The sequence below is a fragment of the Nuphar pumila genome, chromosome 5 (genome assembly GCF_984573655.1).
Source record: "Nuphar pumila chromosome 5, dmNupPumi1.hap1.1, whole genome shotgun sequence".
In the NCBI taxonomy this organism is placed as follows: domain Eukaryota; kingdom Viridiplantae; phylum Streptophyta; class Magnoliopsida; order Nymphaeales; family Nymphaeaceae; genus Nuphar; species Nuphar pumila.
In genome coordinates this window covers 132581885-132607917 of record NC_143253.1, presented here as the reverse complement: position 1 = coordinate 132607917, position 26033 = coordinate 132581885, and the positions used below count along the sequence as shown (strand labels likewise).

The 26033-nt window shown below is 40.1% G+C and overlaps 1 protein-coding gene across 2 annotated transcripts in view; it reads left to right on the top strand.

The window, feature by feature from the left end:
• Positions 1 to 4920: 4920 nt before the first annotated feature.
• Positions 4921 to 26033, top strand: part of LOC149838794 (suppressor of RPS4-RLD 1-like) — a 116252-nt gene continuing 95139 nt past the window's right edge. The window contains exons 1-3 of one of the 2 annotated variants that reach the window (XM_090006818.1): positions 4921 to 5234; positions 5351 to 5460; positions 11172 to 11473. In XM_090006818.1, coding sequence (XP_089862944.1) covers positions 5113 to 5234; positions 5351 to 5460; positions 11172 to 11473 — 534 coding nt within the window. In that variant the 5' untranslated portion in view covers positions 4921 to 5112. The remainder of the gene's footprint in view (positions 5235 to 5350; positions 5461 to 11171; positions 11474 to 26033) is intronic. The other variant, XM_090006819.1, reaches the window with a different exon arrangement.

Genomic DNA, 26033 nt, shown 5'->3' with positions numbered 1-26033 from the left:
ATGCATTTATACAAATATACCATAGGGAGCATTATGATTGTTTATCATTATTACAGATAAATATCGTCACATTCATGTGCAAAATTATAATTTCACTCCCACTTTCCATGCATTGAATTTAAGCAATATTTGCATTAAACTATGACATTATGTGGTTTTACATACACTAGTTGGATTTTTTCTTCATGATATATCCCTATCATGAGGTTATTCGCAAACTAAGTTGTTTTTCCATGATGAAGTAAGTCATAAATTCCATACCCAAATCCAACTTGGATATGCACCAGATCCATATCTAATGAGAGTTTTATCATTTGGATATGCCTAAATATGATAAGCCAATTATAAGGCTTTAATCAAACTACTAGTTTGAACAAAAACCATTATCGGATCCACACACACACACACACACATATATATATATATATATATCCAATTATATTGGATTTGAAGGATTCTATATTCAAATCCGACTTGAGGTGTTATCTATCAAGTCCAACACGATCCATATTAAAATGGATCTTCGTACAAGTTTAAATAAAACCATGGATCTTACAGGATTTGACTATAATCCAAATCCATATCCAAAACCATATATTTCAAATGCCAATGGATCCATATTGCACATCCAGTATTCTACTTATCTAGATTTGATTGTGTCAAACCCGGATCCATACCAAATATATGTCATTATTAGATCCAAATATCTCGCCTGATACTATCTAGATTCAACATGGATCAAATTTAGATCCATATAGTATATGTATATCTATTTAGATTTATCTCTGGATCTATATCTCATATATACTTATTCGAATCCATCATAAAACTAGATTAAACTAGATCCATATCCCATATCCTGGCATAACATTCAACCAGATTCAATCATAAATCTTGAATCAAATCAAGATCCATATTCTATATATACTTAACTGGATTCAAAACATGAATCAAATCTAGATCCATATCCCATATTCAGGCATATCACTCAACCAGATCCAATTTGGATCCAAAACTAATTAAACTGGATCTATACTAAGTCATATCATATATAGATCCATATAAAATTAGAACCCACAAAATTGGATCGATGTCGGATCTAAAATATGAATCATAATGTGAAGCATAAGAATAATGCAACAACTCAAAGAATTTCATAATTCAAAAGTTTTACCGGATCCAATGAGGTCTTTTATAAAAATACAAGTACCAACTGGATCCAAACCTCTTAGGATGACACTCTGGGAGGTATTTTGCTAACCAGAAGCACTTTTCTGCAAAATCAGAAAAGTTAGAAAGAGTTCTAAAAAAAACAGAACATTCAAAACATAATATCTTTGAGTTAAACAAAAAACTTCAAGTGGTCTTCTGTAATTTCAGAAAATATGTCCTTGTCTCGGGTATTAACCAAGAGACAAACTTGTTTTTAAAATTCTAAAAAACCGAAGCCTCTATTTTAAAAATAATAATAGAGGTAAAAAAATGTAATATCACATAAAATACAGACTAATTATGAAAATGATAAAAAAGAGATAAACGGTTCTCGGGAAACCCTAACCCTTTTGTTTTCATTTTTTTCTCTTCTCTTTCACAGGTTTTTCTACGACCGGCAATGTGGCTGATATTTCTGGCGAGAGTCCGGTGAAGATAAAACCTCGCAGGGAGATGCAACAATTGTGCCTCCTCCTCGCCTAAAGATTCGACAACCGCTCTGTCGGTGCAACCACCCCACGAAAATCGGAGGTTCCCCATAATCTTCCGGCCAAAGATTTTCGGTGAGCATCCGGTGGGGATCTTCAAGGCTACCACCGGCGATTCAACCGACAATAATGCTTCCTTCCTCCTATTCGACAGTCACCTTGTGTTGTAGTTTCTAGCACCCACCCATCCAGCAGGGCAGTGATGCCCTGCCAATGAAGCCTGCTCCACTGCCTCACATGAAGAAAGAAGAAAAAAAAAGAAACACCAGTGGCATCTTCGCCACTACCATTTGACACAGGGGGTCTTCACCACCTCTGCCTACTCAGAGGAGGGACAACGCCTCCACCATGGCCTCTGCATCCACTGTTCAGCGAATCTCCTCCGTCCTTAAATGAGCATTGAGGAGCTGCCCTCATCCATGAGCGACACCCACACCTCCAGCAGCACGACCATCCTCTGCATCTTGTCCGCCTCCGCCAGCTCCACCATTATGGCGACGACTGCCCTATGTTGCACCACCAACGTATCAGCTTCCAAGCCATTAGGGTTTCCTTCTTAAAAAAAATAGGGGCGGCAACTGCCCCCCTTTTCAAAAACTCATTTATTTATTTTTATAGTGGTTTACCCTTTTCATAAAAGGGGATCTCTCTTAGGGTTTCCCCCTTATACGAAAAGGGAAACCTGAGAGACACACAAAAAATGGACGAGGATGATGACCATCGCTCTCACCGCTGCCTTCGTCAACAGATCTGTCAACGACCGACCTCCTGGTGGATCTCATCGTCGTCGCTGGAAGATCCGGCAACCGCCCAACTGGCTGAGAATCTCCTACACCCTATGACAGTGTTGTCACCCTCCGACTGCCATCTACCAGCTCATCGACAAGAGCTCCTGCAAGATCTTCCCGTTAGCTGCCTTCTCTTGCCGAAACTCCTCTACAGGAAGCTCCCAAAGACTCGACCGAGATCTCTTTTCAAACGAATCCTACATGACCATCACCGCCACCTACTTTGACTGCAAAGTGCCTCTCTCACCCCTTTTCTGCCTCTGATGCTTCATTGCTCGCCGACTCCGGTTGCAGCTCTGTCGGGCTTAGCTGTCCGACGAAGCACAACCGTCCTATAAGCAAGGCCTTTTGACAGAGGCCTCTTCTTTGCAACTATTTCTCTCAGGAGCAGAGCATGATCGTTCAACGGGGATGAAATCTCTGCTTGCAATCGCCTCACTCTGACAACAAAAGGTCACCAAGCACAATCGTTCAACAGAGGAGCGATCTCCACCTATAGTTGCTTCACATAGACAACATTGATATGCATGACCAACGATTTTCTGTGGTTTTCTAGTGGGGGTTCTCAGTAAAGGGGTTTCTCGGTTTGTATTCCTTTTTGGTGAAAGGTTTCACATTGACAGGTTTATAGTGAGGGATTTTCTGATGAGGGGTTTCCTATTCACCTCCTCTTCCCTTTTATTTTTTATTTTTTTAGAGAGTTTCAGACATCGTCGGAGAGGGCTTCCATGAGAAATCTGATGTCATGCTGCTCTGAGGTCTCATTTGAAATCCATCGGGAAGGCACTACCTCAAAGACGAGAACAGTGAGGTGCAAGACGAGGGCACGCCTGCTCACCCTGCAGAGCACCAGGTGCTTGATAAACTTATGGTTGCAGACGTACTGGACAACATGAACCACTATGGCAGTGTATTTTTCAAGGTTGTATCAGACGAACATGTTTGGCATCTTTACAACGAGCCTTCAAAGTCGATCCTGAGCGCATCATTGATGTCCAGCGCCTTCATCCTTGTGCCATGGTGGACGAGCTTGCACTAGATCTGCACGGCCTTGCTCGCGCCATTGCTCAGAGGGTCAACGAACAAGATTTGCTAGCCGAACTTCCTCTTCTTGCTGGGGCTCGACCCAATGTAGCCTCTGGAGCTTCACCTGCAGACCGATCACCGACTAGATGCTGAGCTCCTCAGTGATCCTCTCCTCTTGAGGTTTTGCTTTTCATTTTTTTTTTCAATAAATGGCATTTTATGAAATGGCCTTTCGATGCTCTGCTGCTTTACAATTTCATGTACATCTGGTTGAGCAACTGAAAAAGAATCTCTAATAAGTGTTTGAGGTATCTGCCGGACACGACCGCACAAAGACGCCTGAGGGAGCCGGTGCTCGAGAGCCAGACCGACTTGTGAGAGCACTGGGTGTACCCAGCGAGGGCATTGTCGTTCACATTATCAAAGGATTGCGTCATGGAGATGAGGTAGAACCTCTCAGAGTTGGTGACCTCTTCGTCGATGACACCCGGTGGAGGGAACTCCACAGCTTCCCTATGCTGCTACGCTGCTAAACCAAGCACGAGAACGTCTGTTCCTCGGATAGCGGTCTGGTTCAGCTTAGGAGGCTTGATATTTCAGTAAGATGATGAGTTTATGCACACACCGAAACCTTAGCTCTGATACCACTGATGGATTTAGGATCGGGGTGTGCACATAGAGGACTCGAAGAGAAGAGAAAATGATTATGAAGTTGATTAATGACCTGTATCAGAGGGGATCCTTAAACCTTTTCCGTTCATGTGCAGAGGCAGGTGGTTGGAGAATTTAACCTTCACTGGGTAGCCGTTATCCAGCCTAACTATCTCATTGGATTCCCAAACATGTTGGGAACCCAATGTGTAATGAGCCCCACCATGATCCTGGTGGCGCATATCTCAATAGCCCACTAAGTGGGTCATTGGATTTCATGTGAGACCCAATTGGCCATATTGGATCCATACCAAGATCCAACATAAATCCCATGTGTCTCATCCTGAAGCTTGCAGACTCCTTGGGGTCGAGGTTAAGCCCTCCAAGTTTTACGCTGACATGGATAGAGATCGTACCGGCAGGCTGAGCCAACACGGCCAGGTCTCTGCACCGAAAGCAGTTTCTCCCAACAAAAATAAAAAAATTAAGTCTTTTTAAGTTCATGGGAGTGTATAAAATCAAGTTTTTTTCTTTTTAAGCTCCATGAAAGTGAGGATCCCCATGAGGGGGTTCTTTATGCACCCCACTAGCAAAGAATGAAAGGTTGCCACTAAAGTTTTCTCAGCCGTACTGCTGGCACCAAACCAACAAGAAGACTTGTTTTCAAAACTCAAAAAATGTTAAGCCGTACATTTCTCGTAAAAGAAACTTACCTAGACACCCTTTGGACCCTTTGGACAGCCCGCGAGCGGATAGCGGGTAGTTAATTTATTGGTCGTGGGAAGAACAAGCCTCTCATCTTTTTCCGCGTCCCTTGTTGGAGGCATTAGAGGGTCTACCATAGAAACTTCACTCTCTCTCAGCGATAGTAAGGAAGACGAGGAGAAGCAAAACCCTAATTCCCAAATGGTTACAGAAACCCTAATCCGGCCCTAGATCGAGCATCTATGGCGGCGTCGGACTCCGAGAGGCAGGCACTCGCGGAGGCCTGCGCCTCCCGGGACTGGTCCAAGGCCATCCGCATACTCGACGGCTTGCTCTCCCAATCATCCTCCGTCCACGACATTTGGTAGTCTCTTCTACTTGTTATTCTTCTTCTTGATTTTCGCGTGTTTTCGTCGACATTGATCACTGATTCGCGGCGATTTTTTGTTCTGATGGGAATCTGGGTGGTGGTGTTTTCAGCAACCGGGCGTACTGCTACAGCCAGTTGGAGCTCCACAAGCACGTGCTCAAGGACTGCAACAGGGCTCTCGAGCTTGATACGAACTGCTTGCAGGCTTACGTGCTCAAAGGTTGGTTCAATTGTAGTTTCTTAATTCGGCTTCCCCGCGATCGGTTTCGGGAAAAATTCTGACTGTGCTCGATTTGAGTTGTTGCATTCCGAAGGGGTTTTAGTCTCCATTTTTGGTTTTGGACAATTTGTTTCTTGGTGACATGATCGGTTTTGTTTATTTATTGTGTTTGTTCCTGTTCTGGTTCTTGTCATTCTGCTGTTGTGGCGCATTTCGATGTTTGGGACGGTAAGGTTTTGTGTTGAATTCTTTCTGTCTTTTGATTATGTGATCGGCGTATTGCCCCGGATGTTCTTCTTATAGTTGTTAGGCCGGTTCCGACTGTATATTGGGCCGCCATTGCTGTGGTTGTAATGCTACTTGAGAATTGCATGCCAAAAGGTCCCAGATAGATGGTGGTGTACTTGGGAAATTTTACGGTCTAGCAGTATGGGGATTGTTTTCTATTGTGGGAAGTATAATCTGAGAAAGAGAAACTGATGCTTGATATTTTTTGCATTAAATTCTCTTTTACGGTTTGATCGGTGCATGTTTTGCTATGCTGTGCTTTTGCTGCGTGAATTTCTCTTTCTCTTTGGTTGTTATCTTTACTGAATGCATGGTCGATCAGATTGATTAAGTAGCAGGTGCAATTGGTTTTGTTGTCGCTCAATGTTGTTTATGTTCATATTAGCAGTTAATGAGGGTTGCACATTGGATCAGGGGATCTGTACTTGCATTTTGTCGATTTTCATTCTCTAGAATGGCTTAACTCTGCTATGGCCCGAATGAGTCAGTGACTTAAGTTATCAAACCAAGTTGACTTGAGATTTACGCCAAGCCCTTATTAGAAGACTTGAGAATGATCTGCTGATGATGACCTGAAAGCGAAGATAGTCATACCGTCTAGTTGAAATTTTAATAATGAATAGAGTAAACCTCCTAGCAATTGGAAAGATCGAATCCGTGATGCATGACGTATATCCATGTGTCACATAAATGCGTGTAGTTAAGGGATGTTAGAACAATGTGTCGTGCCATGTAACAAATAATTTACAATATATCATGCACCAAAATCAATTTGCTGTTTTGCTATTTTTCTGCTCTTGATTTTTTGTTGAACTCATATCCATGAAAAAATAGTGTATAATGCGTGAGATATACCCATGTGTTGCATAAATACTTGAAATTAAGGAATGTTGAATGGGAATTTCGTGTCATGTAATAATTTGCAACATATGTGATGCAACAAAATCAACAAACTGTTCTGATCTTGCACTATTGTTTTTTCTTTCTATTCTGCCCCGAGTTTTTTCTGGAATATCTGCTATGGATGTATTACCTTAAAAAAAAACCCTGCTATGAATGTTTGTGGAAATATTTTAGTTGATTGGAGAGGCATTTCTTAAATTCCCCCTTCAGATTTGTGGTAGCCTTCATATTGCAAGGTGACTGGTCTAATAGGGAATCTTTGAGCTTCTTGCTTTGCTGCATGAAGCATGATCTGTTTTCAAATTTTGCTGTTGTTAAGTTATTATATGGTAAAAAGTGTGGGATTAACAAGTGGCAACAATATAAAATCTCACAAGGCAATCCGTGTAGATGATTAATGCTTGCTTACTTCAGCTGACTAGTTAATGGTGATGTCAAATTGGTGTAACCCCCTTTGACTACTTATTTTATTAATCCAGCTCAATTTTTCTGTGAAATGCCATATTGGCATGACATACCATGTGGGTTTCTGGATATGCTTACATTGTCTTGATCATTTTGCTTAATCTCCACTATCTACTTGCTGTATGCACATTCTTATTTTATCAAGTGTAGAATTGTGAGATATCCACTGTCGATCTGCTGCATGCACATTCTTAGTTTTATCAAGTGTAGGATTGTGAGGTACTTATGCATTTGCATGCCTTAGTCATGGAATCAACCAATGGTCTTTTCTGTTGCAATAGAACTTTGAACATGAATAGTAACTTGATTTGATTTTTCTACCATAATGATTTTTTCTATAATAATACACAGGTGGTGCATGTGGTAGATTATTGCCTATTTCACATGGATATGGCTGTGGTTCGGGATACAACCATTTTTATGAAGTTTTCAATATGTCTAGTATATAAGGGATCACGATACGGGGGCCAAAGTTGAGTATCTGTGTGACATAAATTGTTGCTAATACGTTTTCCATAGAATGTGCTACATGCATTAGTAACTACTTGTTTCTCAAAGGTTCTTTCTCAAAGAACTGCAAAAAAGTTTTATGCAGTTTTCTTTGTGGGACACTTACAGATTAGTCATGGCCTTGGAACGTATTATGAATTCACCACTAGTCTTTTTGGAGATCAACAAAGAAAATTACAGGTGTGGTTGTATGAAGCGGGTTTTGCTTTTAGGTGGTTAGGGAAGCTGCAGTAGGAAGTGATGGATTTTGAGATCTTTAGGAAATGAGAAGTGGAAATCAAACTAGTGAGCCTTTGGCCAGCGTGCTTTTATTTTCCTTTCTTTTTTTTCTTTGTTGCGCTATTTACCTGTGCCTCAAGGCACTGAGGGCCTTGCCTCAAGGTGAGGTGCACTATTTGCGCCTTGAAGCGCGTTTTTGATAACTATGATAAGATACATAAAAGTTACTGAGTTGCTGTGCAAAAGTAATACAAATTAGGTTGATAAGCTATTTCTCCTCTATTCAAGAATTCAACAATTTGAAGTTTTGAACAGATTTAGCTATATTATGAAACAAAGAACAAACAATTGCAATTAAAAGAGGGCACAACAATGAACAATCCAACATGTATATAGAAAAACATGTCAAACTAGATATTCTAATTCAAAACAATAAAAGTAACTTTTTTTTGCAATCAAGACAATAAGACTAAAGTCAAAAGTCTTGTGCATTTATATTCTATATACTATGTAAATCTGTGCATTTATTTGAAATGGACAAGCGAAAAAGAGGAGCCTCAATCACTAGACAAAATCACACTACAAATGGTTAAGAACTAGAATTCCTATATATGAGGAATTAAATTCCATAACTTGGGAATTATAATTCCAATGAAAATAAAAACTCAGCCATGGGAAGCAGGATTCCCATGCGTAGGAAGCATGATTCCACACCGCTTCTTAGGAATCACGATTCCCCACCTTATAGTAGCGCTTCCAGTAACTATGGTATGAACTCACCAGAAGAGTTTGCAAGAGGAATTGCCCAGAAAGAAAGAAAGGAAAGACTAAGAGGGAGAGAGGGGGGCTAGACCCCTACAAATCCAGAGTAACAATCACGGGTGAGAGGGTGAAAGAAGAGATAACTAGAGATGAGAGCATGGTATAAGAAAGATATTAAAATGATGGGGTGTGTGTTGGGAGAGTGCATGGGAGTAAGTGTTTGTGAGAGGGAGAGAGAGAAACAGATACATGGGGAAGTGGAAGTGGGTAATGAGAGAGAGAGAGATGCATGGGGAAAAGGAAGAAAGTGAGTAGAAAGAGAGAGCATTAAAAAGTGGAGTTGGTCCAATGATGATTAAGGGTCTGTTTGGTTGCATCTCATGTGTTTTGGAGTAAGATGAGATGGAATAAAATGTGATTTTAAGTCATACGATCTTAAATCACATATTCCACCATGTCATTTGGAATCACATGAGATTCACTTCAAATGTCTCATTTGCATGATGTTTCAAATCAAATGTTTGGTTAGCTGTGCAAACAAGATTCATTCTCTCATTTGCATGAGATTCGAAATCACATGTTTGGTTAGTTGTGTAAATGAGATTCATTCTCTCATTTGTATGAGATTTCAAATCACATTTGAATGCAACCAAACATACACAAAGAGAGCATTGGAAAGTGTATTTGAGGTGGGTAAATGAGAGAAAGAAGAAAAGCATTGAAAAATAGGAAGGGGGATACATGTAAAGAGGTCATTGGTTGATATGAAAGGCCATTAAATATGTGGGAGACATGCACATTAAATAAGAGAAAAGTGAGGGTTTCATTGGGTTATTGAGAGGGGGATAAAAGAGCAAACTGTAAAGTAATTATAAGAGAATGAGTTAAGCATTAAATGAAAAGGAATAAAAAATATAATATAGACAAAAATAATACAACTATTTAATTTTGATTGGCTGCAAAGAGGGCTTCAGTCACTTGGATTTTTGTGTTCACTCCAAGAGATTCGGACTTATATGTATATGTATATATAAGAAAAACTCCTATTGGCAGTTTTTCCAAAGTATAGATAAAAAAGCCAGATTTTTGAAGAGATAAATTTTTTAAAAGATTTTCATAATTTTGGTAAAAAAACGATGCAACCCACAAATTTCACTTGGTTTGCCTAAACAAAATTAAATCGATCAATTATGGGGGATTTGGGATTTTTGTGAAACATTGTTGATTTCAAAGAATGTGAAAAGTGGATTTAAAACATCAAAAAATAATAATTATTTTTCTATTCATCAAAATGGGACCATTATCCAAAAACCATGAACAATGGTCTCAGTTTGGGTGGTCTAACAAAAGCCCCAAATTGAGCACTGGTGGCTTGATGGTCTTCTTTTTTGAAATAGGAATACGTTGGAGTTTTTTGAAAAAATAAAAAACTTTTTCCTTTTCCAATGCTTTTAAAGGTAGATTGGAAAATATTTTGTAAATCTTTTCTTAGGACTTGTTTTTATGTGAGTTAGAACTTGAACCAAAAGAGAGGGAGGTTGTTCTAACTCAGACGAAGGGATGGAGGAAGGAATGGAAGCTAGAGAGGTCGAACCACAGGAGAGAGAAAAGGAAGGAGAAACAAATTAAGAGAAGAGGAGAAGGAAGAAAGGGAGGAGAGAGGCTGATCTTTGTGTTGTTAGTTGTTACACATTTAGTCATTTTCGCAAGGAAAACCTTGCCAAGAGCGAACTGGTGGTTATGATCTCATCATGGCCGCCATCATCATCATCAGATTACATGTCACCCATGTTGATATCATCACCACATCCTTTGTGCACGTCGTTAGTTTACAACAATGGTCATCACGTCATTCATGTTACCAGCAAGTCAGCAATAAATAAGAGTTCTTCGTTATGTTCCACATGAATTGTTATCATCATATTATTCTCTTTGTAGCGTTATCATCATTCCACTTATCATATTCCAGAGCATAGTCATAAATATTACCGATTCGAGTACATCACAATATTTTCAAAGGTTGATATTATATACAAGAAAATGATATTTTTGGATTATCACCTATTTTGAAAATATTGCATTTTTAACACGATGAATGCACTTTTTGAATAGTTTTTATTGATCTATATCTTTATTAATTTTTGTATGTTGTATCTATTTTATATTCTTTATATACCAATATTTTCCAGAGGAAAACTAGATTTTTAAAAATATCACAATATTTTTCATCTCTGATATTTTCCCAAGTACGAGGTCTGTGATTATGTTCCAGAGCCACAAGCATACATCTCATCTAGTCAATTTTGCAAGACAACTTGGTTGCCATGGTTAAATGGGAAAAAAAAGAAAAGGTGGTCTCTCTTGAAAGATATCTTTTAAATAAGCATTGCCTAGAAGTCATGATTTTGAACTCTTCAGCTAATTTGTGTTTCTGATCATAAACCACTCACCAATATTTAAGCTGAGTAAGTGTGGGAAATAGGTGCACTTAACGATGCTAATATCTGCATGGATCTTGCACATATAGAAATTTTGTTCTTGTTCATAATGAAAATTACTTCCAGGGCATGCATTGTCAGCTTTGGGAAAACAAGAGGATGCTTTACAAATATGGGAACAAGGTCATGAGGCTGCAGTTCGTCAGTCAGCAGATCTGAAGCAATTACTAGAGTTGGAAGAGTTGTGCAAATCAAAACAAAATAGGTCAGTTGTATGTTTGGATCAACCAATGCAACTGTCGACAAGTTTAGCAAACAGGAGCAAATCGGGCAATAAAGCCAAATCAAATCAACAGAGTGCTTCTCCAGCAAGTACAAAAACGAAGTCAATAAGCTTAGATTTTCGATTCTCACGGGGAATCGCTCAGGTATGATAAGCTGTTCTCCTAAAGTTATAAATGAATCTACAAATATGATTAATCAGCACAATGCATCGGAGATTCCATATGATTAATCAGCACAATGCATCAGCACAAGTAGTCTATGGCAGATTCAAAAAGAATTTCTGACCATATAGCATCTTATTGGTGTCTAACACTCTACACTGATTTTAAGAATCATATGTTCATTTTAATGTGCTTCACCGTCCTTGTTTAGACTTTTTTAAGCATAGGTGCATGTTATGTCCATAGGTTTCTATCCCCTTATCCACTGTATTTCCCATTGAGAAGGATGTCTTTTCTATGATCTTGAGCATGAGTATTGGTGACTAGCCTGTTCTTTCTCCCTCTGATATCTGGTGCTTTTGACTTTTTTCACTTTTTGGTTTTCTCATAACAGTTCCCGAATAGATAAACATGCATACATACATATATGAATGCACATACACATACACATACACATATGCATGCATATAGATATATATGTATGTACGTCTGTACAAGTACATATTTTGTATGTACACATGCATGCATGTGTGCTATACCTCTATGGTACTATGAATAGTGCTATATTATCTAATTGCCTCATTTGTTTCTCTAATATTACATTAAATGTTTTGTGGAGCTGACCTTACATATGTGATATCTATAGTTTTTCAGTGGAGAACATGTATTAAATTGTGATATTCTTGTTAAAATGTACCCATCTATTGTTGTAATTAGATATATTTTATATATATAAAAGATGATACATATACATATATGGTATATATGTATATGTATCCTCCTATTTATATATATATTTTCATTTTGTTTAGCCGTAGGGGTATTTTAGTCTTTTCTTCTGTTTTACGCACATTCACTTTATGAATGTGATTGTAATTTATTTTATTTTTCTTTTTCTTTTATTTTTTATTTCTTTTTTCTCAAGTACCAAAAGGTACCTTGGGGGGCCCACTCAAATAGACGTTGGGCCCCTTCCAACGGTCACATTTGTGACCGTTGGAGGGGCTCCAAAGTCTATGTGTGGAGCCCCTCCAAGGCTCCTTTTTGTTGTTATAAATAGGGGCTCTCTCCTTTGTATTTCTTACTTCTTGAGGGAGCTTATGCTTCATTGTAATGGGGTTTTTACCCCTTGTCCATTGTTTCTTCAATGATATGCAACTTATGACTTTATGTCATATTTTTCCCTTTTTATGGGTTTTATGGGTTAGCACATTATGTGCTTGTGTTGTTTCCCTTTAATGGGTATATTTGCACTTCACGTGCATAAGTATGGGTTCATTATTGAACCCAATGTATTCCAACTCACTTTCTAACATGGTATCAGAGCAAGGTTGAGATCGAGTTGCTCTTTGGTGCATCGGGAAGCGTGGTATTCAAGAATTTGTTAAAGAAAAATGGTGAAGTATTCGTTTCTCTCTATTGTCTTTCTTATAGTTATTCAGTATGCATTCTATTTCTTTGAGTATTGTATGAAGAATGTAATATGTTCTTTTCTTTATGTGTGCTTTTTGTCATTATGTCTTTTTTTGAGTTACTTGCTACTCCATTGAATCGTTTTCGTATGTTTTTCTTTGAAAAACTTTAAATGATAACTTGTTTGGCGAAAAATTAGATATATGATTGCTCAAAACTTGCTTTAATGGGTCAGTAAAAATTTATGACCGTTGGAACTTTGAATTTACATTTTAAACCTAACCGTGTTTATGAAAATACCTTTGTATGAATGTTTAGTCTTTAAAGAAAGGTATGTTAAGATTAAAATGCTTGTGAAATGTAGTTTTTTGAAAAATGTTTGGCATATATGAAAAATTCCATATTATGTGTCTGTTTTATATGAGCAACATTTAATTAAGAAAGTTTTTTTTTATAATACCGATTGAATTAAGTTTTAAAATGGTCTTATGGAATATGGTGATTTTCTTTCCATCTTTACACTCTTAAGGATGTTTTCAACATTTAGAGAGTTCTCTCTCTTTTCAATAAGAGACATTTATATTTTTATGTTGTGATTGTCTCTTGTGGGTTTTGGTGTTTGCCCTTTTGTTTGTTCATTAGTGAATGTTGTAAGTGCTTAATGCACTCTTTTGCTTTTCCGCATATTTCGTTACAAAAGTTATGGTCTTCACTAATGTTTATTGTGTACTTATTTCATTAGGAGTAGGTAATAATCTATTAAGTCATGTTTTTTGATAAAACTTAAGAGTGTTAAATTTTTCCTCAATAAATGTTTACTTTTTATTTAAGCCATAGTACAATCTTATTTATCATAAGGTTTTGTTAATGAATCTATTTTGTTGGGATGTCTTCCACTTTAATGGAGTTTTCTCCTTCTTTGGGAGTTGTATATGTTTTTTGTTCAAACTCTCCTTAAGGAGCCTTTCGGTCCTTATAATCTTCTTGTGAGTATATACTCTTTTATGAAGATTTCATGATTGTTTACCATTTTTAAGTTGCAATAGTAGATTTCATAAGTTTTTCAAACTTCACCATCTTTATGAATGCCTATATTGGCCTAAGTTTGTTATTTTTGAACTTCACCAACTTCACCGTTTAATTGCACCTTATGTCTTTCATAGTTAAGGCTTGTTTGTTCCAAATCGGTTCATACACATGATGTTGCTTAATATTTCATGTTATGTTGCATAGTAAGCCTTTTTTGGTGTACAAGACTTCTTTTGAAGATTAAGCATAATTCGTGTTTATGCAAAAATTGTTTTGATGGATTATATTGGACCTTTGATTCAATTTGTTAATCGGTCCTTTTTGTAAAAACTTTTATTTGGAAAATGATTCCTTATGTGTTTATTGCCCTTTTGTGGCATTTATGTTTGTCCATCACATGTTATTTAATGCATCATTTATTTGGCCTTAGTATTGTTATATTAGAGATGTTTGTCGAGGTGAGTTATGGGCACCTCGTGTTGTATCATTTTTAGATTGTCCACCTTCCATATTATAGATGGTTGTTGAGGTGAGTTATGGGCACCTTGGGACTCTAAAATGATTTGTTATTTGATCTCTAATTATGAGTGTGTCACTCATTTTTTCTCTTGTGCCATTGATATTATGGATGCTTCTATGTAAATGTGATGGACATATGGTATTTGTAACCTTAAATGTTTTAAGGTACATTTAAAATCAAGATGTTTTGGATTATAGCCCAACCTTCTATTTGTTTATGAATCTTATGAGTGCATTTGCACATTTGTGATTCTGTATGTTGTGCTCGTTGTGCACATGTGTTCTTGTGTTTTTTCACAAATGTTCTTGGTGTGTATGTTCACACATTTGTTCTAAAGAATATTATTTTATCGGTTGTAGTATCTTGTTGAAGATACGTTTTACTTGCATTTATTCCAAAATGTTATTATGAGTATTCTTTTTTAAAAGGGAATATTGTTTCACTCGAGGTTTATTTTCATTAAAAGTTTATTGCCTCAAAAGTCTTTTCCTTTTATGCCCATTATCTAAGTGTCATCATATGTAGACAAGAATTTTATTACACCTTCGTGTGTTTTTAGCCCTTTGTTGGCTTTTTTGCTCTCTTGGTCTAGTAGCTGAACACATTTGACTTGAGTGTTTTTATATGTAGACAAGGCACGTTGATTCACACCATGGTGTGTGATTTTTAGCCTATGTTGGCGTTTGTGTTCTTGTTCTAGTCGCTTAGATGTATGCCCATGGTTGGCTTATTTTACTCATTTCAAGTGCCATCTTATGTAGACAAGATATACATTGTGTTTTTTGCCCATGGTTGGCTTATTACTCTTGTTCTAGTAGCTGAACATACTTTGTTTTAAGTGTATTTTTTACGTAGACAAGAGATATTTTTTAGTCCATGTTGGCATGTATTCTCTTGTTCTTGTCGTAGATGCACTTATTTCAAGTATTATTATATGTAGACAAGAGGTTCTTTTTACACACCTTTGTGTGTGTCTTTGGCCTTTAATGGCTTTATATTCTTGATCTAGTAGCTTATACACTTGATTTATGGGTTTTGGAGGACTAATGAGGAAGTTGTTTGTAATGAATAAACTATTATTGAAATTTGCAAAATTTCATTCATGACTTGTGTTTTTCAAGTAAATCATCTTTTTGATATGCATATCAAGTTGATTTCTTAGCATTTAATCTATATATTAAGTGCTTATGGTTTTTGCCACCCTTATATGTAAATTGTTTTTTTTTAATTAAGTGTGACTTTCATAAATGTTTTTAAAAACCTTGTGAACTCTTGGGTTTATTTTGCCTAAAGTATGCTTGGAGACTTCGTTTCTCTTATTTGGAACTTCACTACATGGTTGAAGCATGTTTTAGTTCTTTGAGTATCAATTCATATAATGATTCGTATATGCATATGCTCTTTATGGCCTTTTTTGGGCTCTCATTCAATAAAGCATATGTATGTTATGCCTCTTCGTAGACTTCTTGTGGTATCCCTTAGTGGATCATTTTGTTATTCCCCATTATGGGGTTATATTTGTCCAATGGTGGATCATATGAATGCATTATGCATTCTTGCAATTTTTGCATAATTTGCTTCCGCTCATTTTGTTTTAACATAATGTATGATTTAGAAACTTTGGTTTTCTAAATTTTTCGTTTCATACTAAAGTAACTATCATATTATGCATAAATTTTGCACCTTGTTAGGAATGTTCCTTTTTGATTAAAGTGCAAAAATATTGTTTACTTGTTCTTTGTTTTTTTCTTTTCTCAGGATCTTGGAGATAGGACAAAGGGAAGTACCCTGGATGGTTCGAGAAATGGGTTCATCATTTGAAGACAATTGGAGGAAGGCTATTTCAAGTTTCATTGCATCCTTGCCGAAGCCTCTTGGAGTCGCCGAAGCCTCGTGGAGTTTTGCCCTTTTTTCAATCTTTTCGTTTCCCTGCAAAGCTTGAGGGGGGGTGTTAAAATGTACCCATCTATTGTTGTAATTAGATATATTTTATATATATAAAAGATGATACATATACATATATGGTATATATGTATATGTATCCTCCTATTTATATATATTTTCATTTTGTTTAGCCGTAGGGGTATTTTAGTCTTTTCTTCTGTTTTACGCACATTCACTTTATGAATGTGATTGTAATTTATTTTATTTTTCTTTTATTTTTTATTTCTTTTTTCTCAAGTACCAAAAGGTACCTTGGGGGGCCCACTCAAATAGACGTTGGGCCCCTTCCAACGGTCACATTTGTGACCGTTGGAGGGGCTCCAAAGTCTATGTGTGGAGCCCCTCCAAGGCTCCTTTTTGTTGTTATAAATAGGGGCTCTCCCCTTTGTATTTCTTACTTCTTGAGGGAGCTTATGCTTCATTGTAATGGGGTTTTTACCCCTTGTCCATTGTTTCTTCAATGATATGCAACTTATGACTTTATGTCATATTTTTCCCTTTTTATGGGTTTTATGGGTTAGCACATTATGTACTTGTGTTGTTTCCCTTTAATGGGTATATTTGCACTTCACGTGCATAAGTATGGGTTCATTATTGAACCCAATGTATTCCAACTCACTTTCTAACAATTCTGATGTTGGACAAAAGGATACAAAAATCAGCTGCTACAATGCACCAAATTTTGCTATAAAAATATGAGTTTTTTAATGCATCGGTTAGATCCAAATAGGGATGTCAGTGGTGCAGGTTTGAGTTGGACATTTGACTGACCTGAACCCAACTAATCTGTTTGGTAAAAAAGTTCAGATCTGATTGCTTCATTTGGCTGGATTCGTACTGGATTATAAGATCTGGTTAGATTTGGATATTGTTTCGGTTTTCTTATCCAATCCAGTTTGATTCTTATAGGCATCAAAGAGTGGGGATTTTAGGATAAAACCTGGCATCTGAGCATCCAAGAATGACTTTTAAAAAGTCTGATGACCCCCAGTCCACCTTTGTAGGCATAAAAATTGATGCAGAGCAGGACCGGGTCCAGCTTACACCAAATGACCCAGGCAAGGGACCGGGTCTGCACATGGGGATTGACGATCAGATCCAGGTGGTGGATCCGATCCAGATGGTGGTACCAAGGCGCCAGAATGGAGCACTCCGGATGAGCACGAGGAACGCAGGCCCCGATGACCCAGATCCAGCAGCAAACGGGTGTTGTCTCGGGTCCGGGTCCGGACCCAAGACCCGAATCCAGTAGGGGCTTTTAAAAACCCCTCTAGCGTTTCGTGCGCAGGGCAGAGATTGAAGACAACCTCATCTTTTCCTTTTTCCTGTTCTTATTCTTTCCCTGTTATTCATTTCATTAGTTTTCCATTGCTAGGCTAGAGATTAGTGGATCATTTATATTTCATCCAGTTGATTCCTTTGTTAAGTTGATTCTTATTGAAATAAAAGAAGACAAAGCATTCAGTTTACACCACCGAGTCGGTGGCCTGTTCTCTGTTTCAACTCCTGTTCATTGCACACGCTGAGATCGTGGATTCCTCTCAGCCGATCCCCAAGCACTCAAGGAATCCGACACCTTCACTGCATCAAAGTGGTATCAGAGCGCCAACATCTCCTCCGTCATCAACGATATGGTTCAAGAGGCGAGGAGCGATCCGGCGATTGGAAACGAGCAGGAGGTTGCCGGCAGCGAGGATCCAATGCTGCGTATGCTGGAGAAGATGACCAGAATGGAGGAAAATATGTCGAGGATGAACAAAGACATAGTGGGCATATCAAAACGATTGGACGAGATGGAGGATCGACTGGTCGCCCTCGAAACACAGGGAGAGGGGCGCACAACATCAACCCAAACGCAGGGGGCAGATCCGGGTTGTCAGCCGATGTACGTTCAGCCTGTCCAAAACAAAGTTCCAACGTTGGCTCTCCCTCCCTATTCTGATTTGTCTCCTCCGCTCCAGGCGAACCAGAGGATCCACACAGGTATGCCGCCTCCCTCGGGTGTACCCCTTTCTCTGCAGCAAGCCCCTGCAGCTGCACCGCAGGCCGAACCTGCTCTACAGGACCCCAGCTCCACGCTGGGTCCTGTCGAAGGTCTAGGCCCATGGCCGTGAGTTGCTGGAACGGTCCCACTGGGTGGGTCGTGCCAGCAGGGTCCCAACAACTCGCTGGGCCTGGCTGCCGATCCAAGGCGTGGGCCTGGCTGCCGATCCAAGGCGTGGCGGCACGACCCGGGAAGGCAATTTTTTTCGAGGATTCTGTGCGTGGAAGCAAGAAGGCAGCTAACCACTGGTCGAGTCCGGACCCGAGTTCGCGAATACAGGGCCTGGGTTTCGGGGACCACCCTTTGGTTCCTCGGGAGCGGGTCCGAGTGTCGAACCCTCTAACCCGACTTACCCAGTTGGGTTTGATTTGCAGGTCGCCTCGAATTTGACCCGACCCATTAATTTTGAACCTCAAAACAGACCTCTTACCCACCCAAACCCATATCGGCCCCGGACGTAGCTCCAGTTTGGATTTGAGTCGGGTCAGGACCAGACCCATACTCCTCTGGATCGTGGATCGAGTTCAAACCAGATCCTTTATCCCCACAACTCGATCCCCGATCCGACCTATCCATATCTGGGCCTGACGCGTAGTCTAAGATTAGACCCAATCCAGATCCAATCAGGTGATTCGTCCCAATATTACACCACCCAATCCCGGTACCCTCACCAGTCTCAAACCTATAACCCAGTCCCGATTCAAAACCCAATACCAAACCCAATCCACTACCCTTATCCCAACCCAACTGCTAACCCAGGCCTGTACTATCCCGTTCCTACCCACTTAGAGCCCGAGACCCGGCAATCCCATCCCCCTTACTTTGGACCTCCTGTCATACCAGTGTCACAACACCGGCCAGAGATGGCTCTCGCCGACGGGCCAGCCAGACCGAGGCAGATTTAGTAGGGACTGGTGCGACCAGAGCGCCGACAACAGGTCATCGAAATTCGTAAATCCCAGCAACCAAGCGAACAGGACCGCAGAGATAAAGCAGTGTGGGATGATGACACTTTCTGGAACGAGCATCTTGCAGGAATGGTGGAGGCCCGACAACAGAGATCACCAGCGCGCCCCTCCACGTATGGGTTAAAGTTGGAGCTTCCAAAGTTCGCAGGTCGGTTCGATGCGGAGCAGTTCTTCGATTAGTCATATGCCGTCCAGTTCTTCTTCGACTACCACGATGTCGCCGAGCATCGTCGTGTCTCTCTAGCCTCTACTCGGTTGAGAGGCCTAGCACAGACATGGTGGGTTGAATTGCAGAGGTCGAGGGAGCGACAAGGATTAGAGCGCGTACAAACTTGGGAAGAGATGCAACGGTTGATGCAGTCTAAGTTTGTGCCGTTAGATCACGCCGAGAGCCTACAAGGAGTACCTGACCCTGCGTCAAAGCACCAATACTGTGGCTGATTACACTGCTGAGTTCCATCGTCTTTCTCTACGAGTGCAGATCAAAGAGACCGCCCGCCAGCAAGTCACGAGGTATATTTCTGGTCTCCGTCCTGCTATTTCTGACGATTTCAGTTGTATCACAGTCGAGTCATTGGATCAGGCCAGTAGTTATGCCATGAATGTGGAGGATAAACTGAAAAGAAGGCAAGAACATAGGGCATCCCGTAGTGACCAGTCCAGTCAACTCAAGTCGAGTTTCCCAATCAGGGGAGCGAGCTCCCCTAGAAAAGAAGACTCAAAGTCCACCCCATGAGTCGACCCTAGCAAACCCGATCAGTCTGGACCCGCGTACCATATCAGATCCAAAGGTAAGCTCAGTGAGTCCACCGTTCAATGTTTTAGGTGTCAAGAGTTAGGTCATATTGCGTCCAAGTGTCCCACCATGAGTAAGAACACCCATCTAGTAGAGGGCATTGTTGAGTCCGTGTTCGATATTGATAACGAGGGTGAGTCGCCTGTTGAGGGAGATGACGAGATGAAAGTCGTAGAGTTCGATGGCAGCCTTGAAAACTTGTTAGCCATCCGTCATGTTTTGACCACATCTCGAGAGTTGACCCCGACAAAATGGTTGCAGAATAATATTTTTAGAACCCAGTGCAACTGTGAGGGGCGCACATGTGATGTTATTATTGATACTGGAGCGTGCAAGAATATGGTGTCCGAGAGTATTGTGTCCACCTTGAACTTAAAAACGGAAAAATTGTCCCAACCCTATAAAATGGCATGGTTCAAGAAAGGGAACGAGGTGTTAGAATTGTATTTGTATCGGATATGGATCCGATATTGGATCCATATCCGAGCGTATGCTTTCCCCATGCTTGGGCGGTGGCATACTTGTAATCCTGTATATTTTTCATGTATTTTGTTCAGTAGTGTTAGATCCTATATATATCTTATTAAGAGAGGGTCACGATACTTTTAACGTGCCCTACTTTCCATTTGGCATCCTCCTCTTCTCCCCCTCTCCTCTCTTCTCTTTATTTTGTATTTTCAGATTGAAGGCTATTCTCCAAAGCTTGAAGGCACACTATCTTGAAGCCCTATTCAGATTCTTTCATCTTGAAGCCCTATTCAGATTCTTTCATGGTATCAGAGCAACCCACGATCGACGCCTGTTTCTCCAGCCACGAGCGAGTCTTCTCCAGCCACGATCGACGAACTACTGAGTTACGTCTGCCTTCTTCATCACGCCTGTCAACCAGGCCACGATCTGCTGAGTTTGATCTTCATTCTTCAGCCGAGTGCCTGATCCTCATCCTTCAGCCGAGTGCCTGATCCTTCAGCCGAGTACCTTTGGAAACGCAAATATTATATTAGCATAATCATGTCCACCCTCTCTTCGAGTTTTCTCTCCCAACTCATCTCCCAAAAGTTAACCCATTCCAACTATTTGACGTGGAAACGTCAGATAGTCCCTTTCATTAAGAGCCATTGTCTATATGGTCATATTGATGGCTCTACTCCAGCCCCGCCTGAATTGATTTTGGGTGAAACAAAGGATGCTACTAGTTCGGTGACTGCTACAGATAATATCCCTAATCCAGCATATGCCGTATGGATGGCACATGATCAGGCTTTAGTTGCTTATATTACTTCTACCCTCTCTGAAGAAGTGCTTGCAGGTATAGATGATGATATCTCAGCTTTTCAACTATGGAATACGCTTGCAAATACATACTCTCAAGTTTCAGAAGCTAGATATCTTCAATTGAAGCGTCAATTTCAAAGCATAAATAGAGGCTCCAGATCTGTACTTGAGTATCTCTATGAGATTAAAAATGTAAGCGATCAACTTGCTGTTATTGGCCATCCTATTTCTGACAAGGATAAAGTTCAGCAGGCTCTTAGTGGTCTAGGGTCAGAGTTTGATATATTTTGCATTGCTCTGGAGGTTCTCCCTGTCTTACCCTCTTTTGAAGACTTAAAGGCAAAATTGATCCAGCATGAGGCTAGTAGAGTTCACAGGCATGATGCTTCCATTTCTACTTCGCCCAGTATTTTAGTTACTTCTACACATGGTGTGTCAGGACAACGTGCACATACTTGGGCTCATACATCCGGACAAGGAAAGGGTATTCTTCCTACTCCTCAGGGCAGCACTCTTGTTAACATGCCAAAGCGTATCCCTACATGTTTCTATTGCAACAAGAGAGGACATGTTAAATCTGAATGTTGGCACAATCCTCAGAACAAAGCTAAGGGAGGTCGACGTGATCACAGGCCAACCCCCTCTATCATTTCTAGAGCGTCTTCCTCCTCATTCACGCCCGATGCACAACAACTCTTAATGACAGCTATTTCTAATCTGAATCTCAAGCAAAATGATGATGGTGTCTGGTATGTGGATTCTGGTGCTGCCGCCCATGTGACTGATGATGCAGGTAAACTCTCTAGTGCATCTCCATATTTAGCAAAAGGTTCTGTAGTTACAGGTGATGGCACTCACCACAAAATTACTCACATTGGTAATGCATATGTTTCTTTGCCGCATATTTCTCTTCCTTTACACAATGTTTTAGTCGTCCCTAATGTCAAGAAAAACATTATTTCAGTATCTAAACTCATTGATGACTCTTCCACATCAGTTGAATTCACTCCTTCCTCTGTTTTTGTCAAGGATCCTCTCACCAAGACGATATTCGCTGAAGGAATTCGTGAAGGCAACATGTACGTCCTCAAAGAAGCTCCTCCAGTGTCCAAGTCCAGTTCATCTGTTTCTTTTCCTATCAGTCCGAATGAAGTCAATTTGACTCAAATTGATATGCCGTCCATTTGGCATAATCGATTAGGCCATTGTAGTCATTCTTTTATTTCTAGCCTTGTTAATAATGGATTGTTGCACAAATCCAGTCTGAGACCTGTTAGTGAGTCAGGCATGTGCTCAAGCTGTCAACTTTGTAAGAGTCATGCCCTTCCTTTTAATTCCATCAATAAAAGAGCTTCTAAATTGTTTGAAACGATTTACTCTGATGTTTGGGGACCAGCTCCTGTCTCATCTCCTTCCGGCAGTAGATACTATGTCATTTTTGTTGATTCTTTTTCTCGCTATACATGGATACACTTCATAAAACACAAATCTGAAGTGTTCCGTTTGTTTAGCCAATTTCATGCCCTCATCCAAAATAAATTTTCATCCAACATAGTGCATTTTCAATGTGATGGTGGTGGTGAATATTTATCATCTGAATTTACTGAATACTTGCTAAATCATGGCATCACTAGACAGATATCTTGTCCACACACACCACAGCAAAATGGCATTGCAGAACGCAAGCACCGACACATTGTAGAGACTGCCTTAAGCATGCTCCATGACACTGATCTCCCTATGACTCTATGGACTGAGGCATTTCACACGGCCGTTTATGTTATAAATCGATTGCCTTTAGCTCTTCTCGCAGGGAAATCTCCTTTCTTTCTTTTGAATCATGAGCATCCTAAGTATGATGAGCTTCGGGTTTTTGGATGCATTTGCTATGTTCATGTTGATTCCAGCCTCCGGAACAAACTTCAGGCTCGGGCTATAATGTGTCAGTTTGTGGGCTATGCAGACCATTATCGAGGCTATAGGTGCTATAATCCCCTAACAGGCCGTATACATATTTCAAGACATGTTGTTTTTGATGAACTCAGATTGCAGTTTCACACTTCTTCCAAGGCTATTCATGATTCAGCGTCCAGACTATATGATCCATGGTTATGTGCTAATATCTTAGGCGATGGGATTCAACCGACCACTTTTTCAGCCCCTTCTGACAGTACTCACATTGAAGCAGAAATGTCTGATGCCCAGATGGATAGTACTCACATTGAAGCAGACATGTCTGATACTCAGATGGCTGATCCTCCTTTAGACAGATTTTCTGGCTTGGTTTATTCTCGTCGCACTCCTGCCTCTACTACTGATTCTGTCATTGTTCCTTCTCATCCACGAAGGTCCACTCGAGCGAGACATCCCGTGGATAGATGGATAAGCTATAACACTTTCACTTTGGATTTTCAGCTTTTTATGACCAGTTTGCATAAACAGACTGAACCAAAGTGTTATTCTCAGGCCTCTCAAAATTCCCGTTGGATTGAAGCCATGAATGAAGAAATAGAAGCCTTGAATGAATGTCAAACATGGGAAGTCGTTCCACGGCCAAGGGATAAGAATGTTGTTGGGTCTAAATGGGTTTATAAAATCAAATATAAACCAGATGGCAGTATTGATAGGTATAAAGCTCGTCTTGTGGCTAGAGGTTTCACTCAACAACATGGGGAAGATTATGATGAGACTTTCAGCCCTGTTGTTAAGATGAGTACCATTCGAGTTATTCTCTCTCTTGCTGTTACTTTTGGATGGTCATTACATCAACTTGATGTCAAAAATGCTTTTCTTCATGGTTTCCTCAAGGAGGACGTCTACATGGAACAACCACCAGGATATGCTACTAATGATTCTAATCTATGGGTATGCAAGTTGCACAAGTCATTATATGGGTTAAAACAGGCTTCTCGTTCATGGTTTGAAAGGTTCTCCCTTCACATTCAAGAAGCTGGTTTTCAGAAGAGTGCTCTTGATCATTCTCTTTTTATCTATCACAAAGGAAGGATCACTACTTGGTTATTGATATATGTGGATGACATTGTTCTCACGGGAAATACTTCCTCTCATATCGTCCAAATCAAAGAAGTGTTAGAACAACACTTCAAAATGAAAGATCTCGGGGACCTCAGATATTTTTTGGGTGTTGAATTAGACAGGACTGAGGATTCACTCACTCTTTCTCAACACAAGTATGCCCTTGATATTCTCACATCCTCTGGTATGTCTGATTGTAAGCCCATTAACACGCCCAGCGTTTTGCATGCAAAGTTGAACGTTTCAGATGGCAGTCCTGCATATCCTGTTCCAACCCTTTACCGCAGTATTGTTGGGAAACTTCAATATTTGACATTCACTCGGCCCGACATTGTATATGCTGTCAATCAAGTTTCCCAGTTTATGCATGCTCCCACAGACACTCATATGGAAGCTGTCAAGCGTATCTTACGTTATCTCAAGGGGACTATTGGCGATGAACTTACTTATAAACGCATGTCTCCTACTGTGGATGGTCATATTATCTCTACTTACACTGATGCTGATTGGGGAAGCGATCTTGATGAACGCCGATCTGTTTCTGGCTATTGTGTCTTTCTCAATTCTAATCTTGTCTGTTGGAGTAGTCGCAGACAACGCGCCATTGCAAAATCCAGCACAGAAGCTGAATATAGGGCCATGGCTGCTGGCACTGCCGATGCTACTTGGCTTCGTCACCTCCTTGGGGAATTATCTCTTCCTATTGCTCAATCTTCCATGCTGGTTGACAATCAAAGTGCCATTAAAATTTCATTCAATCCCATACTTCACAGTCGTACCAAGCACATTGAGATTGATCAACATTTCATTCGTCAGAAAATAGAAGATGAGGAAATCTCCCCTGCATATATACATACTTTTGAACAAGTTGCTGATCTTTTCACCAAAGGACTCACTGGATCACAGTTTTGGCATTTGAAGAACAAGTTGGGCATGATGAAAACTCATGCACAACTTGAGGGGGGATGTTAGAATTGTATTTGTATCGAATATGGATCCGATATTGGATCCATATCCGAGCGTATGCTTTCCCCATGCTTGGGCGGTGGCATACTTGTAATCCTGTATATTTTTCATGTATTTTGTTCAGTAGTGTTAGATCCTATATATATCTTATTAAGAGAGGGTCACGATACTTTTAACGTGCCCTACTTTCCATTTGGCATCCTCCTCTTCTCCCCCTCTCCTCTCTTCTCTTTATTTTGTATTTTCAGATTGAAGGCTATTCTCCAAAGCTTGAAGGCGCACTATCTTGAAGCCCTATTCAGATTCTTTCATCTTGAAGCCCTATTCAGATTCTTTCACGAGGTACCCATCACCCTGTGTTGCCTAGTTCGATTCTCCATGGGGGAGCATTACCATGATGAAGTGTGGTGTGATGTGGCTTCTATGAGTGCGTGCCACATCCTTTTGGGGCGTCCCTGACAGTTTGACTGTAAGACCATTCATGATGGCCGTAGGAACACATACACATTTGTCTTTCAGGGCCATAAGATAGTTCTTCTTCCCACCAAGGA